This window comes from Aegilops tauschii, chromosome 7 (assembly GCF_002575655.3).
Source record: "Aegilops tauschii subsp. strangulata cultivar AL8/78 chromosome 7, Aet v6.0, whole genome shotgun sequence".
Classification (NCBI taxonomy): domain Eukaryota; kingdom Viridiplantae; phylum Streptophyta; class Magnoliopsida; order Poales; family Poaceae; genus Aegilops; species Aegilops tauschii.
In genome coordinates this window covers 75220439-75244475 of record NC_053041.3, presented here as the reverse complement: position 1 = coordinate 75244475, position 24037 = coordinate 75220439, and the positions used below count along the sequence as shown (strand labels likewise).

At 45.9% G+C, this 24037-nt stretch overlaps 1 protein-coding gene and 1 long non-coding RNA gene across 2 annotated transcripts; both read left to right on the top strand.

Annotated features, from left to right (window-relative positions):
- Window positions 1-12750: 12750 nt before the first annotated feature.
- LOC120968498 (uncharacterized) lies at window positions 12751-15750 on the top strand. Its single transcript, XR_005763027.1, has 2 exons — window positions 12751-13378; window positions 14794-15750. It is a non-coding gene; the product is annotated as an uncharacterized lncRNA (long non-coding RNA).
- Window positions 15751-22631: 6881 nt separating this feature from the next.
- On the top strand, window positions 22632-23699 carry LOC141026849 (uncharacterized). The gene is made up of 5 exons (XM_073503711.1): window positions 22632-22843; window positions 22927-23121; window positions 23204-23377; window positions 23468-23641; window positions 23691-23699. Exons 1-5 carry the CDS (start codon window positions 22823-22825, stop codon window positions 23697-23699), a joined length of 573 nt encoding a protein of 190 aa, XP_073359812.1. The 5' UTR covers window positions 22632-22822.
- Window positions 23700-24037: the final 338 nt, after the last annotated feature.

Sequence of the window (24037 nt, the reverse complement as noted above, 5' to 3'; positions counted from 1 at the left end):
ACAACCAGTGTCCACGTCTTCATCTTCTATTTCTTCAACGCCGGCCTCTTCAGCAGTAAACTGAGGCATAGGCGAGGAAACTGTGGGGGTTGAAGGGATTTTATCCACTTCAATTTCTTCATCCATCTGCTCTGATGAAGCAGCAGAAGGATTTTCTTCATCAGATCCGTTAGGGATCACATATTCTTCATCAAAAGGGACGATTTCCTTTGATGGCATGGAGGAAACAGGAACATCATCAATTGGATTAGCAAATGAGCTTGCCAATTTCTTCATCTTCTTCGGTGCAGAAGAATCTGAAGGAGCTGATGCTTTCCTTTTCTTCACTGCTGCACGCTCTGCAGCCTTGGTCTTCTTCACATCTGATGCAGATGGAAGAATTGGAGTTGGGGTAGGCGCAGGAGGAGCAGAGGATTGTGGTTGATTTTCTTCAGGCACAACTGATGCAGTTGCCCTGACCTCTTCATTTTCTTCAGGCGCACCACTAGTGGATGCCCTGGCAATTTCATCAGCAGCTGGATTGCAGTCATCAGCCCTGGAACTCACATTTTCTTCAGCAGCCTAAATGTCATCAACGGTGCTGCCATGTTCTTCAGTTGGCTGAGCAGATGCTTCAGCCTGCTGAATTTCTTGTTGCAATGGGGCTGCAACATTGGAGGTGAACTTCTCAGTCAGTTTAACAAACCTGACCTTGGCTCCGTTCCAATCAGCATAGTAAGTATTGAAATCATCGCTGAGGACTTTGATTTCAGACTGGATCTTCACAAGTTCATCAGTTGTCATAGAGACAACGTTGTTCTTCAGGAATTTCTCCTTCCTGTACTGCGCTTTCTTGAGCTGCCTGGCCTTCTCAAATTTCCATTTCTCTTCTTGGATGAAGGCAGTCAGCATATGACTTGGCCAGGAGTCAGCTTGAAGTCAGGCATAGGAGTGTTTGGGTCCTTGTGCCAGAGATCAATGTAATCGAGGATCAACTTTGGATCCAAAAGCAGAGGCACATTTGTGCCCTTGGCTCTAGCGGCCCTGACTTGCCTATCTCTGATGATTTCAGCAAGTTCTTCATCATCAGCTTCGTCTTCTTCAGACGGCACTTGGAAGGCGACCTGCTTCTTGTGAGGACTTGAGCGAGAGCCCCATCCTGCAGTGGTCTTTGTCTTCAGCAGAGAGGGTCTTGTTGAAGAATTTGGTGCAGCTGAGGAACTAGCTGAAGCTCCTGAGGCAATAGAGATGCTTGTAGTCCTTTGGCACGTGGCAAGATGCACAGGTGCTGAGGATTTGGTCGGAGCAGCTGAGGACTTTGGAGGAGCAGGAGCAGCATGAGGAATTGGCCGTGAGGACATTGACGGTGAAGCACTTGGCTTACGCGCAGGCTTCTTTGCCATGGATTTCTTCGGCTTGACAGAGACCTCAGCGGCAGCAGCAGCAGCAGAGTCTTCATTGAATTTCCTCACTGCTTCTCTAGCTTGTTTAGCCAGCTTGGCCTGGCGCTTGGCCCATTCACCAGGATAATCTTCACCACGCTTGAGGCTGGTGAGATCAGCTTCTTGGCCAGGTGCCAACGGAGGTCTTGAGCATGGAGGATTGACTGCGAATTTCTTCATGTACTTGCGAGTCACATATCTGTACTCTCTCCACTCTCTTGCCCATCTCCTCTCTATCTTCTGAATGCGCACCTTGCGCTGATTTTTATCTTCCTCAGGGGGTGTGCAGTACCCAGCATAGATGTGCTCAGGGATTTCAAATGCAGTGTTGATCTCAGGCCTCTTTCCTCCTTTCTGTGGCTTCTTTCCATCAGCCATTTTCTTCAGATGAGGAATTTGAACAATTGAAATCTCTGAAGAAGTATGCAACCTTTCTTCGAGGAACGCTGCAAATGAGTTAAGTTGATGAGAACCTAGTGATTTAGCAGCGGACATGAGTACCTGTGAACAGAGTATAGTTGCGAGGAAGTTGAAGAGGTCATATGCGTTCTCAGAAGATTTTTCAAAAAGAACAAGTTTGAGGAATTTGACCAGATGAGTCTTGAAAAATTTCACTAAGCATTCTTTGTCTTAGGTTCCAGAGTTGTATAGATCGAAGATCCACAACTTTGAGGAATCTTGAAGAAAAATTATTGCTTAGAGAAACGAATCAAGAACAGATGACATGTGAGGTGTTTAGTGTGTGAAGAATTTGAAGAATAAACACCTTTGAAGATTTTGTAGAAATCATTTGAATCAAGGAGGGCAGTAAAAGTAACTTTCAATTACCCTGAACGAAGAACACGACGAACTGTGAGGTAGAGATGAGAAGTTCGTCTGTGCAGATCTTCCACGCCCTAACTCGGCGGAGGAAGATGGCTACGGAGGCGGCGCAGTGAAGATTTCCGCGACCGGCACGAGTACGGTGGCGACGAGGTCGAGGCAGTGAAGCTCTTCCTCACTGGCGACGATGAAGTAGCGGCGGCGCTAGGGTTTGAGAAGCTCGAGCTGGAGAGAGGTCGAGCGGAGTAAAGGAAGTGAGGAAGGGGAGAGGGGGTATTTATAGCCACGGTGAAAAACTGTTCGCCCGAAGAAATTTGACGAACGTGCCCCTGACCCTTCTCATTCGCTTGACATGTGTCACCACGTACTGAGAAGTGGAGATCGTGTTAGATCGTGGGTGACTAGATAAGTATTTCGTGGGATGCGCAACGGTTTGAGCGGCAAAGCCGAAAATTTGGATAAGATAAGTTAAAAGTTCCGTTCGCAAATTCTTCAGCTGACAAAGACACAGTGAAGATTTTGAACGAGTTTCAAATAGAACGTACATGACGAATTTGTGAATAGATTGGGTTGAGTATAGCATAGAGGGGGAAGGGTCCGATCACATTCACTTAGCAGAAAAATCAACTTGAAGAATTAGCCATAAGTGAATGCTGTAGAGGACATAAACTCATATATATATATATATACATATAGCCAATGAAGAAAAATGACGGAGAAGGTGAAGACAATGCAAAGTTGAAGAACATAAACAACTGAGGAATTTCAAAAAACTGAGGAAAAACTCAAATTGAAGATTCTCAACTTTTGTGGTGGCGTGACCCACCGTATAAGAATGATGATTTCAGACACCGCGTACAATTGTCGTAGGGTTCTGAGAATCAAATTCTTCGTTAATTTCTTCACACTTAGAGTGTTATTCTTCATTGATTGAAGAAAAACATTTCTTCATGTGTTGCATATCTAAGTCATCAATTTTGCATAAGTGTTAGGATGAGTGTCCTTTTCAAAGAACATTCGAAGATTCTAGGATATTTAGCTCACACCGCAACTTGCTAAATCTCTTCTCATCCAAGGGCTTTGTGAAGATATCGGCTAGCTGTTCTTCAGTCTTCACATGCTCAATAAAAATGTCGCCCTTCAACACATGATCGTGAAGAAAATGATGACAAATCTGAATGTGCTTTGTCTTCGAGTGCTGAACTGGGTTGTGAGCAATCTTGATGGCACTCTCATTGTCACAGAAGAGAGGCACATTCTTCACGTTGACGCCGTAGTCCTTGAGAGTTTGCTTCATCCACAGCAATTGAGCACAGCAAGAACCAGCAGCAATGTACTCAGCTTCAGCAGTAGACAGTGATACGCAGTTCTGTTTCTTCGAGGACCAACAGACCAAAGATCGTTCGAGGAAATGACATGTACCAGATGTTGACTTGCGGTCCACACGATCACCAGCATAGTCAGAGTCAGAATATCCAATGAGATCAAAAGCCGAGCCCTTGGGGTACCATAATCCAAGTGTTGGTGTGTGAGCTAGATATCGAAGAATATGTTTCATAGCCTTATGGTGTGATTCCTTCGGTGTAGCTTGAAATCGGGCACACATGCAAACACTAAGCATAATATCTGGCCTAGATGCACATAAATACAATAAAGAACCAATCATGGAGCGGTATACCTTTTGATCGAAGTTAATACCATTTTCATCAGTGCACAGATGACCATTTGTGGGCATCGGAATTTTGACGCCTTTGCAATCTTGCATGCCGAATTTCCTCAGTACATCCTTGAGGTATTTCTCCTGAGATATGAATATGCCATTGTGTTGTTGACGAATTTGAAGACCTAATAAGAATTTCAACTCTCCCATCATATACATTTGATATTCTTCACTCATCATATAGGCAAATTCATCACATCATAAGATTTAGTGAAAAGAGTAGGGTCGAGTGAACCGGGTTTGAAGCCTTTCTTCATGAGGAATTCCTTCAAAGTATCATACCATGCCCGAGGGGCCTGCTTGAGGCCATAGAGGGCCTTATTGAGTCTGAAGACTTTGTCAGGATGCTTTGGATCTTCAAAACCTGGGGTTGAGCAACATATACTTCTTTCTCAAGCTTACCATTGAGGAATGCACTTTTCACATCCATTTGATATAAAGTGATATCATGATGGTTAGCATAAGCAAGTAATATGCGAATAGCTTCAAGTCTAGCAACAGGTGCAAAAGTTTCATCAAAATCAATTCCTTCAACCTGTGTGTAGCCTTGAGCTACAAGTCGTGCCTTATTCCTCACCACAAGGCCATTTTGATCTTGCTTGTTGCGGTAGATCCACTTTGTGCCAATGATATTGTGCTTGCGAGGATCTGGACGTTTAACCAGTTCCCAGACGTTGTTGAGTTCGAATTGATGTAATTCTTCTTGCATGGCCTGAATCCACTCAGGCTCCAGAAATGCTTCCAGAAATGCTTCATCTACCTTAATGGGCTCTGTGATAGAGACAAAAGCATAGTGCCCACAAAAGTTAGATAAGTGTGAAGCTTTTGAGCGTGTGAGAGGACCTGGTGCTTCAATGTCATCGATGATCTTTTCAACTTGCACTTCTTTTGCAACGCGAGGATGAGTAGGTTGTCGTCGAGGAATTTGATTAGCATTTTCTTCAGCACCATTTTCTTCAGCATTTTCTTCAGGTGCATTAGCTCGACGATCTTCATGTTCTGGAATGAATTCTTCAGCAGATTCTTTGGTAGGAATGACATCCTCAGTAGCCTTGAACTTGATAGTTTCCTCAGGTGTTGGTTCATCTATCATAGAGGGTAGGGGCTCTCTTTGCGAGCCATTAGTTTCATCGAACCGCACATCTATAGTTTCAACAACCTTGTGAAGAACGTTGTTGAAGATTTTGTAGGTGTGCGAGTCCTTTCCATAACCAAGCATAAAACCTTCATGTGCTTTCGGTGCAAATTTAGCATTGTGATGAGGATCTCTAATCCAACATTTAGCACCGAAGACTTTGAAATAACTCACATTGAGTTTCTTGTCAGTGAGGAGTTCATAGGCAGTCTTCTTGAAGAATTTGTGAAGATATACCCTGTTGATGATGTGGCACGCAGTATAAATTGCCTCAATCCAGAAGTGACGAGGCGTCTTGTACTCATCAAGCATAGTGCGAGCCATCTCAACAAGAGTTCTGTTTTTGCGCTCCACGACGCCATTCTGCTGAGGAGTGTAAGGAGCAGATAACTCATGAGTAATACCAAGTTCATCAAGATAGTCATCAAGACCAGAATTCTTGAACTCAGTTCCATTGTCACTTCTGATGTGCTTGATCTTCACACCAAAGTTGGTTGAAGCCCTCGAGGAAAATCGTTTGAAGACTTCCTGCACTTCATGTTTGTAAGTAACAATGTGTACCCATGTGTATCGAGAGTAATCATCAACAATAACAAAGCCATAGAGAGATGCGTCATTTGTGACTGCTGAGTAATGGTTAGGACTGAAGAGATCCATATGAAGCAATTCAAATGGTCGAGTAGTGGTCATGATAGTCTTCGCTGGATGCTTAGCCTTGGTCATATTTCCAGCTTCACAAGCTCCACACAAGTGATCCTTGAGGAATTTGACATTCTCAATGCCAATGACATGCTTCTTCTTCTTCCCAAGCGTGTGCAAATTCGTCGATGCCATAGCCAACCTTCTGAAGCTTTTGCAAGTAGGCACACGGCTGGTTGCGGTCTTGTAGAGAAATCAACAATATACAAGTCTCCTCTCCTAAAGCCTTCGAAGACTTTGGAATTGTCAGCTTCCATAACCACAACACAACGATACTTGCCAAAGACAACAACCATATCAAGATCACAAAGCATTGAGACAGACATGAGGTTGTATCCTAAGGACTCGACAAGCATGATGTCCATGTGTCGATCCTTTGTGATCGCAACCTTACCTAGACCCAATACCTGACTTTTGCCTTTGTGAGCGAAGATGATATGCTTCAGATGCGATGGTGATAAGGGAGCATCCATCAATAGATTCTTGTCACCAGTCATGTGATTTGTACATCCACTATCGAGGACCCACTCAGTGGCTTTGGGTTGATCATCCTGCAGATGAATTAGTGCAGCTTACGAACTTCATATACTTCATCAGTGAAGAATATGACATCACAATTCATCAGATCAATTTCATCAAGCAATGCAACAGATAAAGCAGTATGAGGATGTGAGAAATGAAAGTTCATTTCTTCATGATTAGCCTGCGTCCTATCAGGCACTTTTTCAGGTCTCCAGCAAATTCTTCAGACGTTCACGCACGTCTGGAGACCTGACCCTGCATAAGAGATTAGTTCTTTTTCTTCACCACCCACATCTGAAGGGGTGGCAAAGAGTTCATCACTCTGCGAGCTCCATACGAGAAAGGTGGCATAGAAGCCAATCCATTTCGTTTCACATAACAGGAGTTAGGGTAAGCATATGAATAAGCAGAGAAATTCTTCGAGGACTTATGAACATAATGATTAGAGGAATAATGCTCATATTCATAGCCCTTAGCTCTTCCCCGCGAAACAGAGTTGTTAGCACGATGATATTCATATGAGGACTTTGATCCTTTTGAGGAATATGATCCATGTGAGGAATTCGATCCGTATGAGGACTTGGATCCACATGAAGAATTTGGTCCATATGAAGAATTTGATCTGGGGTTCCTATTATTCACAGGTGGTGTCATGAGAACATTCACCTGAAGACTTTCAAGGCACCTTTTGGGAACCCAGATTTTCTTCATATGAGAACCGTTCCTGCAGTTAGTGCCAACATATCTAGCAAATACTTCACCATTCTGATTTTTAAACAGTTTATAGTTGGAGTCAAATGACTCACCAGAAGAATGAGAAGATTCACATGTAAAGCCAGATAAATTAGATGGATCAACTGGAGGTCCCTTTGCAGCAACCCATGGGGTTTTGGGGTACTGCTCAGGCTTCCAATATGTACCATTAGCATTGAGTTTCCTCTCAAAGGCAATACCCTCTTTCCTAGGGTTCCTGTTGAGGATATGCTTTTGAAGCACATCACAAAGAGTCTGATGCCCTTTGAGGCTTTTGTAAATGCCTGTCATGTACAATTCCTTCAGCCCTGCATCGTCAGTGATACTAGCAATGTCCTCAGATGAGGAATTAGTGATAGCAGAGACAGTTGAAGAATTTGTAGCATTAGAAGAATTTGAACATTCAGGTGAAGAGTTAACAGATTCACGTTCAATGCATTTCAAACATGGAGGAACAAATTCTTCCTGAGCAGCGCTGATTTGTTGAGCAAGTAATGAATCGCGCTCCCTCTGAAGATCTTCATAACTCACACTTAGCTTCTCAAGATCTTGCTTTCTTTGAAGAAATTCATAAGAAAGCTTCTCATGATTAGATAAGAGAGTGTTATGATGACCTTGAAGGTTGTCAAACCTAGTCTGAAGTCTCTGGAGATTTTTAGTCAAGGTTTTAGTGCAATCCATTTCTTCACCCAACATATCATCACTTCTGTCTAGCATGTTTTGAACCTTTTCAAAAGCCCTTTGTTGTTTCACAGCAATCTTAGCAAATTTAGAGTAGCTGGGCTTGAGGTTTTCATCAGATTCATTCTCACTAGATTCAGAGGAGGTATATTTGAGTACCTTGGCACCCTTTGCCATGAAGCAATAGGTGGGAGCATAGTCATCATTGCCTTCATCAGCCGTGTTGGTGAAGCCATTTTCTTCAGAGTTGAAGATAGACTTGCTGACGAATGCAGTAGCGAGAGCTATACTTGCTACTCCAGACTCGGACTCCTGAGATGCCTCCTCTTCCTCATGTTCCTCAGATTCAGCTCCAGAGTCCATTTCCTTGCCAATGAATGCCCGAGCCTTCTTGGAGCTGCTCTTCTTGTGAGATGAAGACTTTGAGGATTTTGATGATGAAGATTTTGAGGATTTCTTCTTTTGCTTTGCATCATCAGAACTGTAATCCTTGTATTTCTTCTTTTTTGATTCCTTTTCCCACTGAGGACAATCTTGAATGTAGTGTCCAGATTTCTTGCATTTGTGACAAAGCCTCTTCTTGTAGTCACTGGATGAGGAATCATTGCTCCTTGAGGATCTTCCAAAGCGACCACGTCTTGAGAACTTCTGAAATTTCTTCACGAGCAGTGCTAGTTCCTGGCTCAGTTCTTCAGGATCACCAAGGCTGCTGCCAGAGTCTTCATCTTCAGACTCAGAAACTGCCTTGGCCTTCAGTCCATGTGATCTGCCATAGCTCGAACCATAGAGGTCTCTCTTTTCAGCAAGCTGGAACTCATGAGTATTTAGCCTTTCGAGGATATCAGCGGGATCAAGTGACTTGTAATCAGCATGTTCTTGTATCATCAATGCCAGAGTATCAAATGAGGAATCAAGCGATCTCAACAATTTCTTCACCACCTCATGGTCGGTAATGTCAGTGGCACCGAGCGCTTGAAGCTCATTTGAGATGTCAGTGAGGCGATCGAAGGTTTGTTGAACATTTTCATTGTCGAGTCTTTTGAAGCGGTTGAAGAGATTGCGAAGAACATCAACTCGAGAGTCACGCTGAGTTGAGACTCCTTCATTCCCTTTGGACAGCCTATCCCAGATAAGCTTAGCAGTTTCCAAAGCACTCACTCTTCCATACTGTCCTTTGCTCAGATGGCCACATATGATATTCTTCGCTTGAGAATCGAGTTGCTTGAATCTCTTCACATAGGTAGCGTTCAGTGAGGGTGAGACAGAGGGAATACCATTTTCTACAACATACCAGAGATCGTTATCAATTGCCTCAAGATGCATTCACATCTTATTCTTCTAGTAGGGGTAGTCCGTCCCATCGAAGGTAGGACACCCAGCAGAGACCTTGATCATACCCGCGGTCGACATAACTAAAACTCCAGGCGGTTAAACCAAAATCACACAGAACAAGGGAGTACCTTGCTCTGATACCAATTGAAAGTGCGTTATATCGACTAGAGGGGGGTGAATAGGCGATTTTTATGAATTCTTCACTGAGGAATTTGCCAGTGAGGAAATTCCTTAGCGAAGAACTACTTGTAGCGGAACAAGTACTCAAAAGTATGCATAGCAGAACACAAACATGGTCATCATGATGAAATGAAGACAAGCACAGAGTACAGAAAGCGTAAACACAGGATAACACAGGATGAAGACAAACAGACTGAAGAAATTGAACTGAGGAAATTGAGAAAGTCTTCAGTCAAAGTCTTCAAACACATATATGAATAAGTGCACAACACAGTTATGAGGAAATGAAAGAGTTGAGGAAATAGAACCAGTAGGCTTGGTGAAGACAATGATTTAGTAGACCAGTTCCAACTGCTGTCTCAGTTGTACATCTGGTTGGAGCGGCTAGGTATTTAAACCTGAGGACACACAGTCCTCACCGTATTCTCCTTGAGCTAAGGTCACACAGACCTCGCCCAATCACTTGTGGTAAGTCTTCAGGTGACTTCCGAACCTTCACAAACTCGGTCACTCGGCGATCCACAATTCCTCTTGGATGCTCTAGACCATGACGCCTAACCGTCTGGAAGAAGCACAGTCTTCAAAGGTAACAAGCGTCGGATCCACGCAGGATCAATCTCTTCAGTGATGCTCAATCACTTTGGGTTTGTAGGTGTTTGGGTTTGGGTTTTCCTCACTTGATGATTTTCGCTCAAAGTCCTCGGAGGATGGGATGCTCTCAAATGACAAGTGTCAGTTTCTCTCGGAGCAGCCAACCAGCTAATGGTTGTAGGGGGCGGCTATTTATAGCCCAGGGAGCAGCCCGACATGATAAGACATAAATGCCCTTCAATGATATGACCGTTAGGTGGGTAGATATTTTGGGACAGCTGGCGCATAGCACAGCAACGGTCGGAAATTTGAGTATCAAATTCCTCAGGGCTATCATGTTCCTCACTGGCGAATTCCTAACTCCTCAGTCAGAACAAATTCCTAGAGACCAGAAGAACTTCGTCTCTGTCACTGAAGAATATGACTGAACTGTATGAGATTTCCAATGGCTTCACTCGAAAGGATTGGTAGGTGTAGGATTTTGAGTTGAGCATCATATGGAAATTTTTCCTTAGTATTTCCTCGACCCCCTTTAACAGTACGGTGTTTCCTATGACTCAAGAAAGGGAAAATGAAACTACGAAAACAAAAGTCTTCACGCTTCATGTTCCTCAAATGTATACCAAGTCTTCAAGGTCACACCAATTTCTTCACTTTCAAAGTCTTCAGAAAGTCTTCAGAAATCCAAAGTCTTCAGTCGAAGAATTTCATTTTTAGGGGTCGACTTTCTCTGTAAATATCAAACTCCTCATAGACTTATAGACCTGTGTACACTCATAAACACATTAGTCCCTTAACCTATAAGTCTTCAATACACCAAAATCACTAAGGGGCACTAGATGCACTTACATTAACACAGTTAATCCGATCAATCTTAGCAATAAATTCACAATTCGTGAACAAATTATTTCTTATGGTAAAACCCGTCAAACATCTTTGGTAACCCAATAACTAACAATAAAGTCATGGTCCGCACACACATAAATATCAATCATTCTCTTTGGTAAACGATTAAAATAGATCAATCACATGCACGTATCTATTATGTCAGTTTAAGCAATGGTAGAAAATCTATGCTTTTATATAAAAAAATATTTTTATTTTGTCTATTTGTTTTGCATCAAGATGTATCCTGTATGGTCTTCTTATTGCGTCTAGAAATAGAGTAAATTTCATTTTTACCCCCTAGTTTTAACTTTCTAACATATTTTACCCCATTTTGGAAACAATCTCAATGTATCCCCTAATTGATCAAAATTGTGCTACATTTAACCGCCATCATGTATTTTTCCTCATTTTTGACACTAAAGCGGGCATGCCATGTAGATGGTCTTTTATTTTTGTGTGCTTTGACGTCTGGTTTTTCTCTTCTGGTTTGCTCTCAGTTCAACCAAGGCGGGATAAATAAATAAGAGCGAAAAATAGGCTGGTTGGGTTTTGAAAATATTGTGCTCCTACTCAAAAATAGGTTGATGCGTCCCCGCCGGCGCGTCAGTGGGTAGAGTGGGCCAAGCAATGAGAGTTTAATCACCGAAGGAAGGAATTTCCCCTAAAAAACCAAAGGAAGGAAATGGTTTCCTATATTTAGGGGGACGCTGGCTGTTAATTAGTACTCCCTCCGTCACGGTTTAGAAGGCGTGCTCGAAAATTCTCTGGGACCTAGGTGGTTATCTATTGGTTGTGAGATGGGCTAAAAAATAGCATTCACACTACGCATGCATATAGAAATAGTATATCGGAGTACTAATTAGCTACTAGAAATAAATGCAATGCGCCCTAAACCTTGTCTATTGTGGAAACCCACGCAAATTTAACTGTGCCTATTAAACTGTGACGGAGGGAGTACTGCTACTCGATTTGTTTCTTTCAGAAGAATAATTACATTATAAAACGGGATCCAAATTATATTATGCCATGCGATACTGTAATTATATTATGAGAAACAATCACATTATGAAATGGAATGCAACACTATATTATGCCCATAATGTTGCATTATATTTCACCTGTGCCGTCCTTGCACCGCGATACTATAATGGAATGCAACATTATATCACGAAATAGAATGCACATAGGCAACACGCGAGTACGGATGTGATGGTCCAAAGTAAAATGAGGACTCGTGCGGGTTTCCCAACGACACCAGGGGACGTGAGAATGCGGTGGAAGGAACTCTTGAACTTTTGACAACCCTAGCTAGCAAGTCCGCCGAAACCCTTTATTTTGAAGACCGGAATCCCCTTTGCTTCCCCCAATGGAAGTATGGAACTCTTCCATGTGTGTAACTCCAAGAGAACCGAATGCCTGGCGGAATCCACGCGACCCAAAACCGGGGCCTTGTGTTTGTTTTACCAAAGGGAAAGATCAATGGAGCAGCCCTGGAGCAGTTGATACGACAGTGCCCCGATCTCCAATCCAACCTTTTGTCCAATGGGGACACGCTCACCGGAGTTCCCGGAGTGCGGCAGGTGCAGGGCGGCGCGGCATGGCATGGCCGGGCTGACCCCTGCACTGTAGAAAATCATCATCATCATATTATAGTATCGCGGTACAACGGCACAGGTGACCACGCACGCAGCGTCTTGTGTTGACTGGATGACGTTGTTAGTGGGGGGGGCAGGTGGATTTGCTGAAGCCTGGAAACATATGACGGTCTTCTTCTGCGTGGACCGACCCGCCTTGGCTCGCTCCTCCCGCCACCTTCCTCCCCCGCGTGCGTGACTGTCTGTCCGGTGATAGGCTTTTGACGAGTCGATGCAGTAATCCACAAGGTAGTGTGTTTGGATGTGTGCACACCAAAGAAACCACCTTGAATTAACTTCCGAAAAGAAATATACATATACTCGCGTCCAAGCGATGTGTGATTTTTGGTACAACGGTGAGACAAACACGTGGTTGAATTTTCAAGGCAAGTTTTTTTTTTATGGTAATAGACTTTTATTCCTCAAAAAATGGATAGATCATTTACAAGCAAATGAGAAATAACGTCAGGGACGGACATATCCCATAAACTAGAAGATCTAGAGCTAAACAAAATAAAACGGGGTGGCTAGGTTGAATTCCAGTGGCCTTGCATTATGCAGAAATTTGACGACAAATGTCCCATGGACTTTGTAATCCTCCCTCCAAGATTAAAGGACGCGTCTAGTGGGCGGCCGGCTGCCCACTAGTGCAACCGACGGCCGGCTGAAAAAGGAAACCCCTATTTCCCGCGAAACAGAAAAGGAAGGGCCACCAACCCGGCCGATCGAGCGGCCACCAACAGAATCGCAAACCGCCCCACGTGGCCAGCTGTCCCCAGCTCGCACCCACGCCCGCTCGCCCCCACGCCTCAGCCCCTCCCACGCTGCCTTCTTCTTCTTCTGCACGCCAGAAGGAGATCCAACAGAATCGCCCCCCAACCCTTCTTCCTCCTCCTACACAGCCGCCATGGGAGCCCCAAAGTAGAAGAAGGAGCTGCTTCAAAAAAGAAGATCTAAGGGCAGGGTGGTCAGAGCCATACCAGGCATGAACATCAAATAGGTAAGCCCCCTCTGCCCCTCTTCACTTCCCCCTTTCTTCTACTGCATATATGTAGGCATATGTAAACCCCCTTCTCCATGGATCTAGGACAAATCCATGGAGAAGCTGCTTCAAAAAAGAGGTGAATCTGGCACATCACACCAGCCTACTTGATGTTACTGCTGGATGTGTTAAACAAGCCAAAAACTACTTGATGCATGCCAAACAAGTTTCTCCCACCTGGATGTGTTAAACAAGCCAACTAAAAAGCAGTTCTCTAGCCAATTAAAACATGATTAAAGCCAACTCAACAAGCATTGTGGCCAAAAACTAAACATGCATTCTACCAACTTGTAGTTATTGTTTGCAAATGAACAAATTGACTGTCCAATAGATATATGCAACGAAAAATTCATAAATGTGCAACTGAACATGCATCCCAGCCAACTGAACCTATATTTTGGCAACTCAGCATGCATGCTAGCCAAAACTAAAACATGCATTGTACCCCACGTGTACTCGGCATGCATGCTAGCCAAAACTGTAGTATATGTGCAAATAAAAACATGTTTTCTGGCCAACTAAACATGCATGTTGGCCAAAACTGAGAGAATGTATCCTGGCCAACTGAGACATCTATTCTAGCCAACTGAATACATTAACTGTCCAACTGAACATGCATGTTGGCCAAAAACTGAAATAAATGCAACTTGGCCAACTGAGACATCTATTCTAGCCAACTAAAAACATTGAATGTCCAACTGAATATGTATGCTGGCCAAGTGGAAAAATGCATCCTGGCAATTGAGACGTCTATTCTAGCGAAACCAGAAATCTGTAGTGCGACAGCAAAAACAAAAGAACTTTTGTCCATGGCTAATGAAGCCACAAACCATATTAACATATTCACACATATAATCTTGTCCCACACATATATTCTGGTCCCACACCTATTGCAAAGCTATAGTGTAAAAATATGTTCAACATACCGGAACTAAAAACATAACGGCGATGAAAATATATAACTATAATCTGTCCTCCAATTCTTCTTTCTTCTTTCACCTGGATTTTCCGTCTCAAATGTAACATCAAATTATGTGCAGAAAAATCTGAAACAACTCCTTGCCAACACAGAAAACCTACAGATCATTGCAACAAAACAAAGGGAAAAAGTCAGAAAACTCTGTAGTAAAAAGAAGTCATGCTCTTGCCAGCTATTTACTGCAAACTGTGCAACTAACATAACAACTCTGTGCAAACAAAAAAATTCATAACTGTTATAATAAAGATTATGCTACAGTCATGTTGCTTTTGGAACTAAAATTGTCACAAAATGGTGTGCAACTACCTATTTACTAAGTTTTTAGGTTGTTTGAAACACTCTTTTCTGTGGTTACCAACAGATGATATCAATTTCTACTTTTTAATATGTGCAGGGAGTGTGTGGCAGCATCCAAAAAAAGGAAAAAAAATGCTTGATCTCAATGAGTTGCCTCCTGATCTCAATGAGCTTCCTCATGATACGGATCAGCAGCAAGCCAGCATACAACAAGGAAAATGGACAGAAAATGGTCGATCTGTTTACTACACGCAGGCAAGTCATGATGGTAACCCTATGGGCCATGACAATGTGGCAGGCCAGTCATCAGACCGTGGTGCTCCTGTAGTGGTGTCTTTGCAGTCAGAGAGCCATGCTCTAGATGACACGGGAACCGAGGCAAATGTTCCTGGTCCAACCAGGACTGAGCTAGGAGCTAGGGCTGTTGACGGAGCTGTGCAAGGAGAAGAAGGAGAGGATGAGGTTGGTTCTCAACCTATGGAACCCTATGTTGGCATGAGGTTTGACAGCCTTCAAATCGCTAAGGATCACTACAACAGCTACGCGCTACGGATGGGTTTCTCTATCAAGATGAACACATCTAGACGGATACCCTGCACCAATGAATTGATAAAACAATAGTTTTGCTGCAACAAGTTCAAGAAGCCCAAAGCTGATGATGGAGGAGCTGAGGCTCCTCCAGTCCTGGACCCTATTCCAGATCCAAAATCTGTTGACAGTGATGAGGAGATGGAAGAAGAACCTCCAATATTTGCTGAAGAGGAGGCTGGTACTAGTAAGAAGAAGAAGAAGAAGCGCAAACGCGAGACAATAAAGCAGACTCAGTGCAAAGCGAAAATGTTGGTGAAGCTGATAGATGGGCGATGGGAGGTGACGCACTTTGTTCGTGACCACAATCATCCGCTCGTGAACAAACCTTCATTGTCCAAATACTTGAGATCCCACCAAGGCATCTCACCTGATGAAAAGGAGTTTCTGCGCATCTTGTATAACTGCAACTTGACTACAGGTGTGGTGTTTTTCTATATCCCTTAAAGAATTAAGTTTTCCTCTAGCACTACTGGAATCAGCTAATTTGCCATCTGCCAGCTCTTTGCCGTCTGCTAGCTGACGGCAAAGAAGCTCTTTGCCATCAGCTAAACATAAGCAGACGACAAAGAAAAGGCTGACGGCAAAGAAGCTCTTTGCCATCTGCCAGCTCTTTGCCGTCTGCCAGCAGACGGCAAAGAGTGTGGTGGCCCCCACCCCCCGCTCGTTTGAAAAAATCCTAACGGCCCACCTCTTTGCCGTCCAGAAAGGCGGACGGCAAAGGCTGGCGGACGGCAAAGAGGGCACTTGCCTAACGGCAGGTACCCCCCCCCCCCCGTTACTCACTTCGTCCTCGCCTCGCCCTTCTCCTCCCACCCCCCGCCGCCGCCGCCGCCCGCCGCGCGCCGCCGCCCCGTCGCCCCCCCGCCCCGGCCCCCCGCCGCCCCGCGCCCCACCACCGCCCCGGCCCCCCGCCGCCTCCTCCACCGCCCCGCCCCGGCACCCCGCCGCCCCGGCCCCCGCCGCCCCGACTCCTCCACCGCCCCGCCCCGGCCCCCCGCCGCCCCGCCCCCCCCGCCGGCCGGGCCCCCGCCGCCCCGCCTCCTCCACCGCCCCGCCCCGGCCCCCCGTCGCCGGCCCCTCCCCGACCCGTCGCCGCCCCCCACAGTGAGCCCCTCCCATTTTTTTTCTGTTTTTTTGTTTTTTTCTATTTAGATAAGGTTTTTAGTTTAAGTTTTTTCAGTTTAGAATTAATTAGTTTAGGTTATTTAGTTTAATTAGTTTAGGTTTAATTAGTTTAAATAGTTTAGTTTTAATTAGTTTAGGTTTTTAGTTTAGGTTTAGGTTAAGTAGAAGGGGGAAGAAGAAGAAGAAGAAGAAGAAGAAGAAGAGGAGGAGGAGGAGGAGGAGGAGAAAGAAGAAGAAGAAGAAGAAGAAGAAGAAGAAGAAGAAGAAGAAGAAGAAGAAGAAGAAGAAGAAGAAGAAGAAGAAGAAGAAGAAGAAGAAGAAGAAGAAGAGGAGGAGGAGGAGGAGGAGGAGGAGGAGGAGGAGGAGGAGGAGGAGGAGAAAGAAGAAGAAGAAGAAGAAGAAGAAGAAGAAGAAGAAGAAGAAGAAGAAGAAGAGGAGGAGGAGGAGGAGGAGAAAGAAGAAGAAGAAGAAGAAGAAGAAGAAGAAGACGGGGGATGAGAAGAAGTAGAAGAATGAGAAGAAGTAGAAGTAGTAGAAGAATGAGAAGACCCCCTGACCCCCCAACCCCGACACCACACCCCGACTCCACCCCGACACCCGGCCCCCTAACCCCCTGACCCCGACACGACACCCCGACCCCCCGACCCCGAAACAGCACCCCGACCCCGACACGGCACCCCGACACCGACACGGCACCCCGACACCGACACGACACCCCGACCCCCGACACGACACCCCCGACACCCCGACACCCCGACCCCGAGACCCCGACCCCGACCCCGACCCCGACCCCGACACCCCGACCCCGAGCCTGACCCGACACCCCGACACCCCGACCCCGACACCGACACGGCACCCCGACCCCGACCCGGCACCCCGACCCGACACCCCGACCCCGAGACCCCGACCCCGACACGGCACCCCGAGACCGACACGACACCCCGACCCCCGACACCTCCCGAAAAGGTGTTCTTTGGCCTTCCAGAAGCCGACGGGGTCATATATTTTTGAATTATTAGTTAGGTCATATATCTTTCGATTTTGTTATGAAAAACATCATATATAATTGTGTTGATCGGGTAGTTTTAAATGTGCAGTTGTTTCATCGCTGCGAGGTTTGGTGTTCGACGACCTCGCCGTGCGTTTGACGAGCTCTGCCCCTTCGTTCGTGGGTGAGCACAAATGACATGTCCTCCTCCCCCATTAATTATTTGATCTATTCCGATGAAACTTGATAGCTAGATATATATGTGTCTTGAATCATCGGTATGCATAACCAATATGTGTCTCCTGTTCGAAAGCGTCATAGTTATAAATATGCATGCATTTGCATATTTATAACCTTGATTCTTTCGAATTGTCCAACGCTATCCATGGACAGCCCGAGTATGTTTAGATTGGGTTCGTTTTCCCATATGCTTTGCTCCGGATCCGGCGCATAAATTTCGTCAGTGCCTCCCCTGTTGTTCTCCGGGTACACATCCTCTCTGTTTATTGCAGAGACGTGTATCAGGAGAACAGCGGGGAGGTGCTGCTGAAATTTTGCGTAGGATCCGGGGCATAGCATGGGAAAATGAACCCAATCTAAACATACTCGGGTGGGATTAGGACCTATCATTACCTATTAGAGTGTAGGTTGCATGGACGTAATAAAATTGACAAAGTAGATCAACTGATGAATACATACATGGTGAATTATATATATATTTGTTGTGTGTCTAGTAGCTCTGAAAGTCAAGATGAGTGATCGTGCGTGGATGTACACCGGTCACACTGGTCAGAACAAATGGAGCACTGAATGGTTCACAAAAACCAAGGGGTTTGTGCGAGCCGCATTTGCAAATGGCCAGAGGAAAACCTGGTGCCCCTGTTTACGATGCGGCAATTGGAAAAAGAGGACAAAGGCTGAAATGGGAAAACACCTGCAGAAGAGTGGTTTTACGTCCGATTATACGGTGTGGACATTTCATGGTGAGTCTGCCCAACGTGACCGAGCTGAGGTGGATCGTCGTCGCACAGACGAGCATGGTACCGGGATGGAAAACATGGTGCAAGACTTTGATGATGCTCGGGATTCGGACGAGGAGATGGAGGAATCTGCAAAGGCCTTCAATGAAATGTTGGAGTCTTCAAAACGTCCTCTCCATGAGCACACTGAGCTTTGTCAGTTGGATGCCATCTCACAAGTAATGGCTCTGAAGGCTCAGTTCAACTTGGGCAGAGAATGCTACAATGCAATGATGACAGTATTTGGACGCTTTCTACCCAAAGGCCATGTAATGCCTGCAAACCTATACCAGTCGGACAAAATCCTCCGTGCACTGAAGATGCCCTATGATAAGATACATGCCTGTGAGAAAGGATGTGTCTTGTTTAGGCTTGACTATGCGGACTTGAACTATTGTCCCATTTGCAAGTCTTCCAGGTATGTTGTGGTAGACAACGGTATGGGTGAGAAGACACAGACCAAAATCCCCGTTAGTGTTCTTCGGTATATGCCAATCGTACCAAGACTTCAACGTCTTTTCATGGTCGAAGAGACGGCCAGACAGATGACATGGCACAAAACGGGCAAAAGAACCGAACTAGATGCAGATGGGAATCTGATGATTGTACACACATCGGATGGTGTTGCGTGGAAAAAGTTTGATGAATTACATGGTGACAAAGCGGCAGATCCGAGGCATCCTCGAGTCGGCATCAGCACGGATGGGTTCAGTGTGTTTGGTATGACGGCAGCCCAATACAGTTGTTGGCCCGTATTTGTCTTTCCACTCAATCTCCCCCCCGGACAGATTATGCAAAGAAAGAACATTTTCCTGACGTTGATAATTCCAGGGGCCAACTATCCGGGGAAAAATATGAATGTGTACACGCAACCGCTTAAGGACGAATTGCAAGAAGCCTGGGATAATGGGTTCAAGACATACGATGCCTATAGCAAACGGAACTTCATAATGCGTGTCTGGTACATGTACTCGACGCATGACTTGCCGGTGTATGCGCTATTCGTTGGCTGGTGTGTGCATGGAAGGTTCCCGTGCCCCACATGCAAGGGAGCTCTTGAGTTTCGTTGGCTTCAGGCCGGTCGCAAGTTTTCTTGCTTCGACATGCATAGACAGTTCCTGAATCCTCGCCATAAGTTCAGGAAAGACAAGAAGAACTTCACAGAGGTAGAGTTGTCAAAAACTCTGCACCACATGCATTGACAGGCCAACAGACCCTGGATCAGTTAAACGCTCTCGAGCCAGATCCAGAGCCTCCAGGGTACTTCAAGGGGTATAATTCTAAGCACGCCTGGACTCACAAAACATGCTTATGGGATCTGCCTTACTTCAAAGACCTCCTTTGCCCACACAACATCGACGTGATGCACACTGAGAAGAATATCGCCGAGGCACTTTTTGGTACATTGTTCGGCATAGATGGGAAGTCAAAGGATAATACTAAGGCTAGAGTCGATCTGGAGGCGCTATGTGATAGGCCGTTACAAAACATGAAAGAACCGAAAGGAAAGCAGAACTGGACGAAGCCAAAGGCATGGTTCAATCTTGGAAGGCCGGCTATGAGGGAAATTATCTTGTGGGTGAAAATGCAGTTGATGTTCCCCGATGGGTATGCAGCGAATCTACAGAGGGGAGCCAGTCTTGATAAATTGAAGATATTTGGTCTCAAGAGTCATGATTGGCACATATGGATTGAGCGGGTAATGCCGGTGATGTTGCGTGGCTTCATCCCTGAGGATGAATGGCTAGTACTGGCAGAACTCAGCTATTTCTTCCGTGTTCTTTGTGTGAAAGAACTATCGCCTGGCGTGCTAGAAGAAATGGAAGAGTTGGCGCCGGAGTTGATCTGCAAGTTAGAGAAGATCTTTCCACCGGGCTTCTTTAATCCAATGCAACATTTGATTTTGCATCTCCCGATCGAGGCAAGATTGGGGGGCCCGTGCAAAATCGTTGGTGCTACCCAACTGAGAGGATGCAGAAGACGCTTCGACAAAAATGTAAAAATAAACGTAGAATTGAAGCATCGATGGCTGAGGCATTCATCACTGAGGAGGCGGCAAACTTCGTGACAGCACACTACGAAGCCAAAAATCGTCATTTGCATAATCCGAAGCCTCGGTACAATGCTGACGACCCTAAAAAGGGTGGATCCAACCTCAGCCTATTCAAAGGGAATCTCGCACCAGCCAGTGTTTCAAATCCAGTATCTTTGGATAACGAACAATGGCGGACCATTTCGTTGTATATCTTCAACAACCTGATAGAAGTGCGGCCGTACATCGAGTAAGTTCTCGGTACATAGTTTCGCAACTTCTATTTCCTTTGAACTGCTCTTATTCCTGGATATTTCATACAGTCGATACGTCGCCTTATTCTCGTATGGAGCGGTGATCCAAAAGGATTCTGTCGAAGAGTATGAGCTTCTCGCAAAGCAAGGTGGCGGCTATCCCGGTTTCATCTCTTGGTTCAAACAAACGGTAATTTCTGTTAGACTTGTAGGCTAATTTGTAGGCGGCTATCCCGGTTTCATTCACTAATTTGTGCGTAATGCAACAATCCTTTCATATTAAACTTGTAGGCTAATTCAGAGTCTATGGACGCCGAATTGAGACAAGTCGCTAATGGTTTTGACTATAAGGTCCGTTCATTTGACAAATACGACATCAACGGGTATCGCTTTCGTACCTATGGCAAAGAGCTATCTATGGCCGACCAAAAGTCTAAAAATTGTTGTGTATCTGCTATCGGCGAAGGAGGTACCGAGTATTATGGGAGAGTTGAAGCAATTTATGAACTTCTATTCTATGGTGAAAACCCACCGAATGTCGTAGTCTTCAAATGTTATTGGTTTCAGCCGAAGGAGACTAGAAGAACTCATGAACATATAGGGCTAGTTGAAATCAACCAAAGCACCCATTTAGATTTTCCTGATGTCTATATTACGGCTCAACAGGCGACCCAAGTATTCTATCTACCGTGGGCCTGCCAAACTAATCCAAATCTGAAAGGTTGGGATGTCGTTTATGAAGTGCCGCCACGTGCTAGACTATCTCCCCCAAAGGAAGAGGATTATGAACCTCACATTAACCCAGACACATATGAAGGAGAATTCTTCCAAGATACACGTCTTTCCAAAAAGCGTTTCAAGAACCGCTATACTTCACCCCAAAACATTGAAGTAGACAGCGACAGTGAATCCGACATCACCCCAGAGGAGGAACAAGAAGAGCCGGAACAAGAAGAGGTTACTGCTGCGGATGACCTGTCATTGCTTGACCGATTACGTCAAGGTGGCCTTGCACATGTTGATGCCACTGAACCCTATGAGCCCGTCATTGATTATAGTGATGATGATGATTATGCATTTATTGATGATACTGATCGAGATTATTAGTAGTGTCAGGTATTAAATTTTTTAATGTTGTACTTGATGATGATACACTTAAGTGATACACATATTATTATTCATGTCGGTCTTTTTTTTATGTTGTACTAATTTCGTTTACTGTTTGTCATGGCAGGTGTTGAAAGATGGTGGGCGCTGGTCGGGAGCGCGCCAAGGCCCCTTCTTCCTCGGCGCGTGGTCTGAGGTCTTCGATTCCAGACGTACCTCTCCGCCGAGCGTTGCTGGACAGTATGTCCACACCGCCGGGCCCTTCTTCGTCGACCGCGGTGCCCAGCAGGGGACGAGGTAGGAAGAGAGGAGGTGGGGCACGTGGTCGCGGGAGAGGAGGTAGGGTGACTGCTAGGGCGCCTTCCTCGCCGCCACCCCCAGCTGTTTCACCCGAGCACGTGACTGCTAGGGTGGACTCGTCCGAGGAGGAGGCTACACGGACTCCGGTCCACGAGCCTCCATTCCACGGGTCTTGGGCCCACGAGCCTCGGGTCGACTGGCCTTCGGCCCACGAGAGTTCGGCCCACGAGACCCCGGAGGAGCACACGTCCGGATGGGGTACCTGGCCGGATCAGCCCGAGGAGCCGAGTGGCCATGCTGATGATGGCGGGGAGCCGACTGATCTTGAGGAGGAGGGTGGCACCGTCTACCAGCGTGGTGCTACACGGCTCCCGTCCGTGCCGGCGACCCGCGAGCAGAGGTGGTTGATCTTCCCTGATGGGGAGAGGTACGTAAGTGCATTTAATATTTTTGTACCTTCTGCATTCACGTTTCTTCAAATAACTAATGCGTTGGCCTTGTCATGCTGCAGGGGTTGGGACCACCATCATAGTGTCCGCCGGCCCAACTCCGTCCTTGGAGTTCTTTACCGGCAAAACTTCCTGGGGTTTGTCACGTTGCCTGGTGAGGGTCGGCTTCCAGAGCTTGGGTTGAGCTGGGAGCACTACGTGGCTGCCCCGGCCCCGCCGGATGTCATTATCGACGGTGTCGTGTGCGACACGAGGGCAGACATGGTGATCAGGACGTCCTGGGTAATTTCTCCTTTACACATTTCAAAATCTTCAACTAGCTAGTTATTAATTGTACTAATCAATATTGTCTCATTTGATTGCAGACATTCTACAGGTGTGAGGAGGGATACGAGGAGGACAGCGCAAATGTTATCCAGAACGTCTGCAAGCGCCTACTCCAGAACTTACGGCACGAGGCTCGGGTGCAGGCTGTTCGAGACTACTACGCCTTGCGTGGTATCAAGAAGACCAAGCCGGCGTGCCGCGATAAGTTCCTGAGTAAGGAGCAGTACATGAAGGTAATTCTTAAGGCCTTCTACTTAAGTTCCTTCATTTAGTAATTCTTAGCCGTAGCGCTGAAGTTTCTATTTGCTAACTTAGGCGCCTCCGAGAAGGTGTGCGGATCGGATGGATTGTTGGGAGGTGTTGGTCGATGAGTGGTGCTCACAAGAATGGCTAGCCCTCCACAACCAGGCCAAGGACAAACGTGCCCAAATGGATGGTGTGCCACACCATCAAGGCAGCTCCAACTTATATCAGTTCGGGCGCAACTGGGTATGTGGTTTGCTTCATGATTCATGCAATTCATTCATCATGCTAGCTTGAGCCCTTTAATTACTAATTTTCATTGTTTCTCTCTTTCAGGCACGCTACAATAAGGCGGATAAGGTGCCAGAGGTGTACGACCTGTATGCCATGGCCCACACTGGCTCTTTCAAGAAAGTCAAGGCTTTCTCTCAGTCTGACCTCGATGATGCAAACAACTTCACCAACATCTCCTCCCACAACAAGCTCGTGAGATATAGAGATGAGGGGAAGGCGAGGAAAGGGGAGGACTTTAACCCGAGCCAGGGTCCCATTGATCCAGAGCTGGTGATGATATCTGGTGGCGGGAGGTCCCATGGCTCCATAGCCATTGGAGATGGACTTATCCGTTGTCCTAGCACTCTCCCGGAGATCAAGGCGCGCCAGTCGAGCTCCGCTCCTGAGATAAGGCCTCGTGAACGGCCAGTGCAACTCGCCATCAAGGTTAGTGATACGTACTCAGTTATCTTTCGCCATTACATTATGTGCGCTTCCATCAATGATTACAAATGGTCATGTGAGTGGTGTTGCAGGCTGCTATACAGACTGAGAGAGATAGAACGGAGAAACTTCTGGCGGAGGCGGCGGAGAGGCAGCGGGAGATGGAGGAGAGGACGAGAAAGATGATGG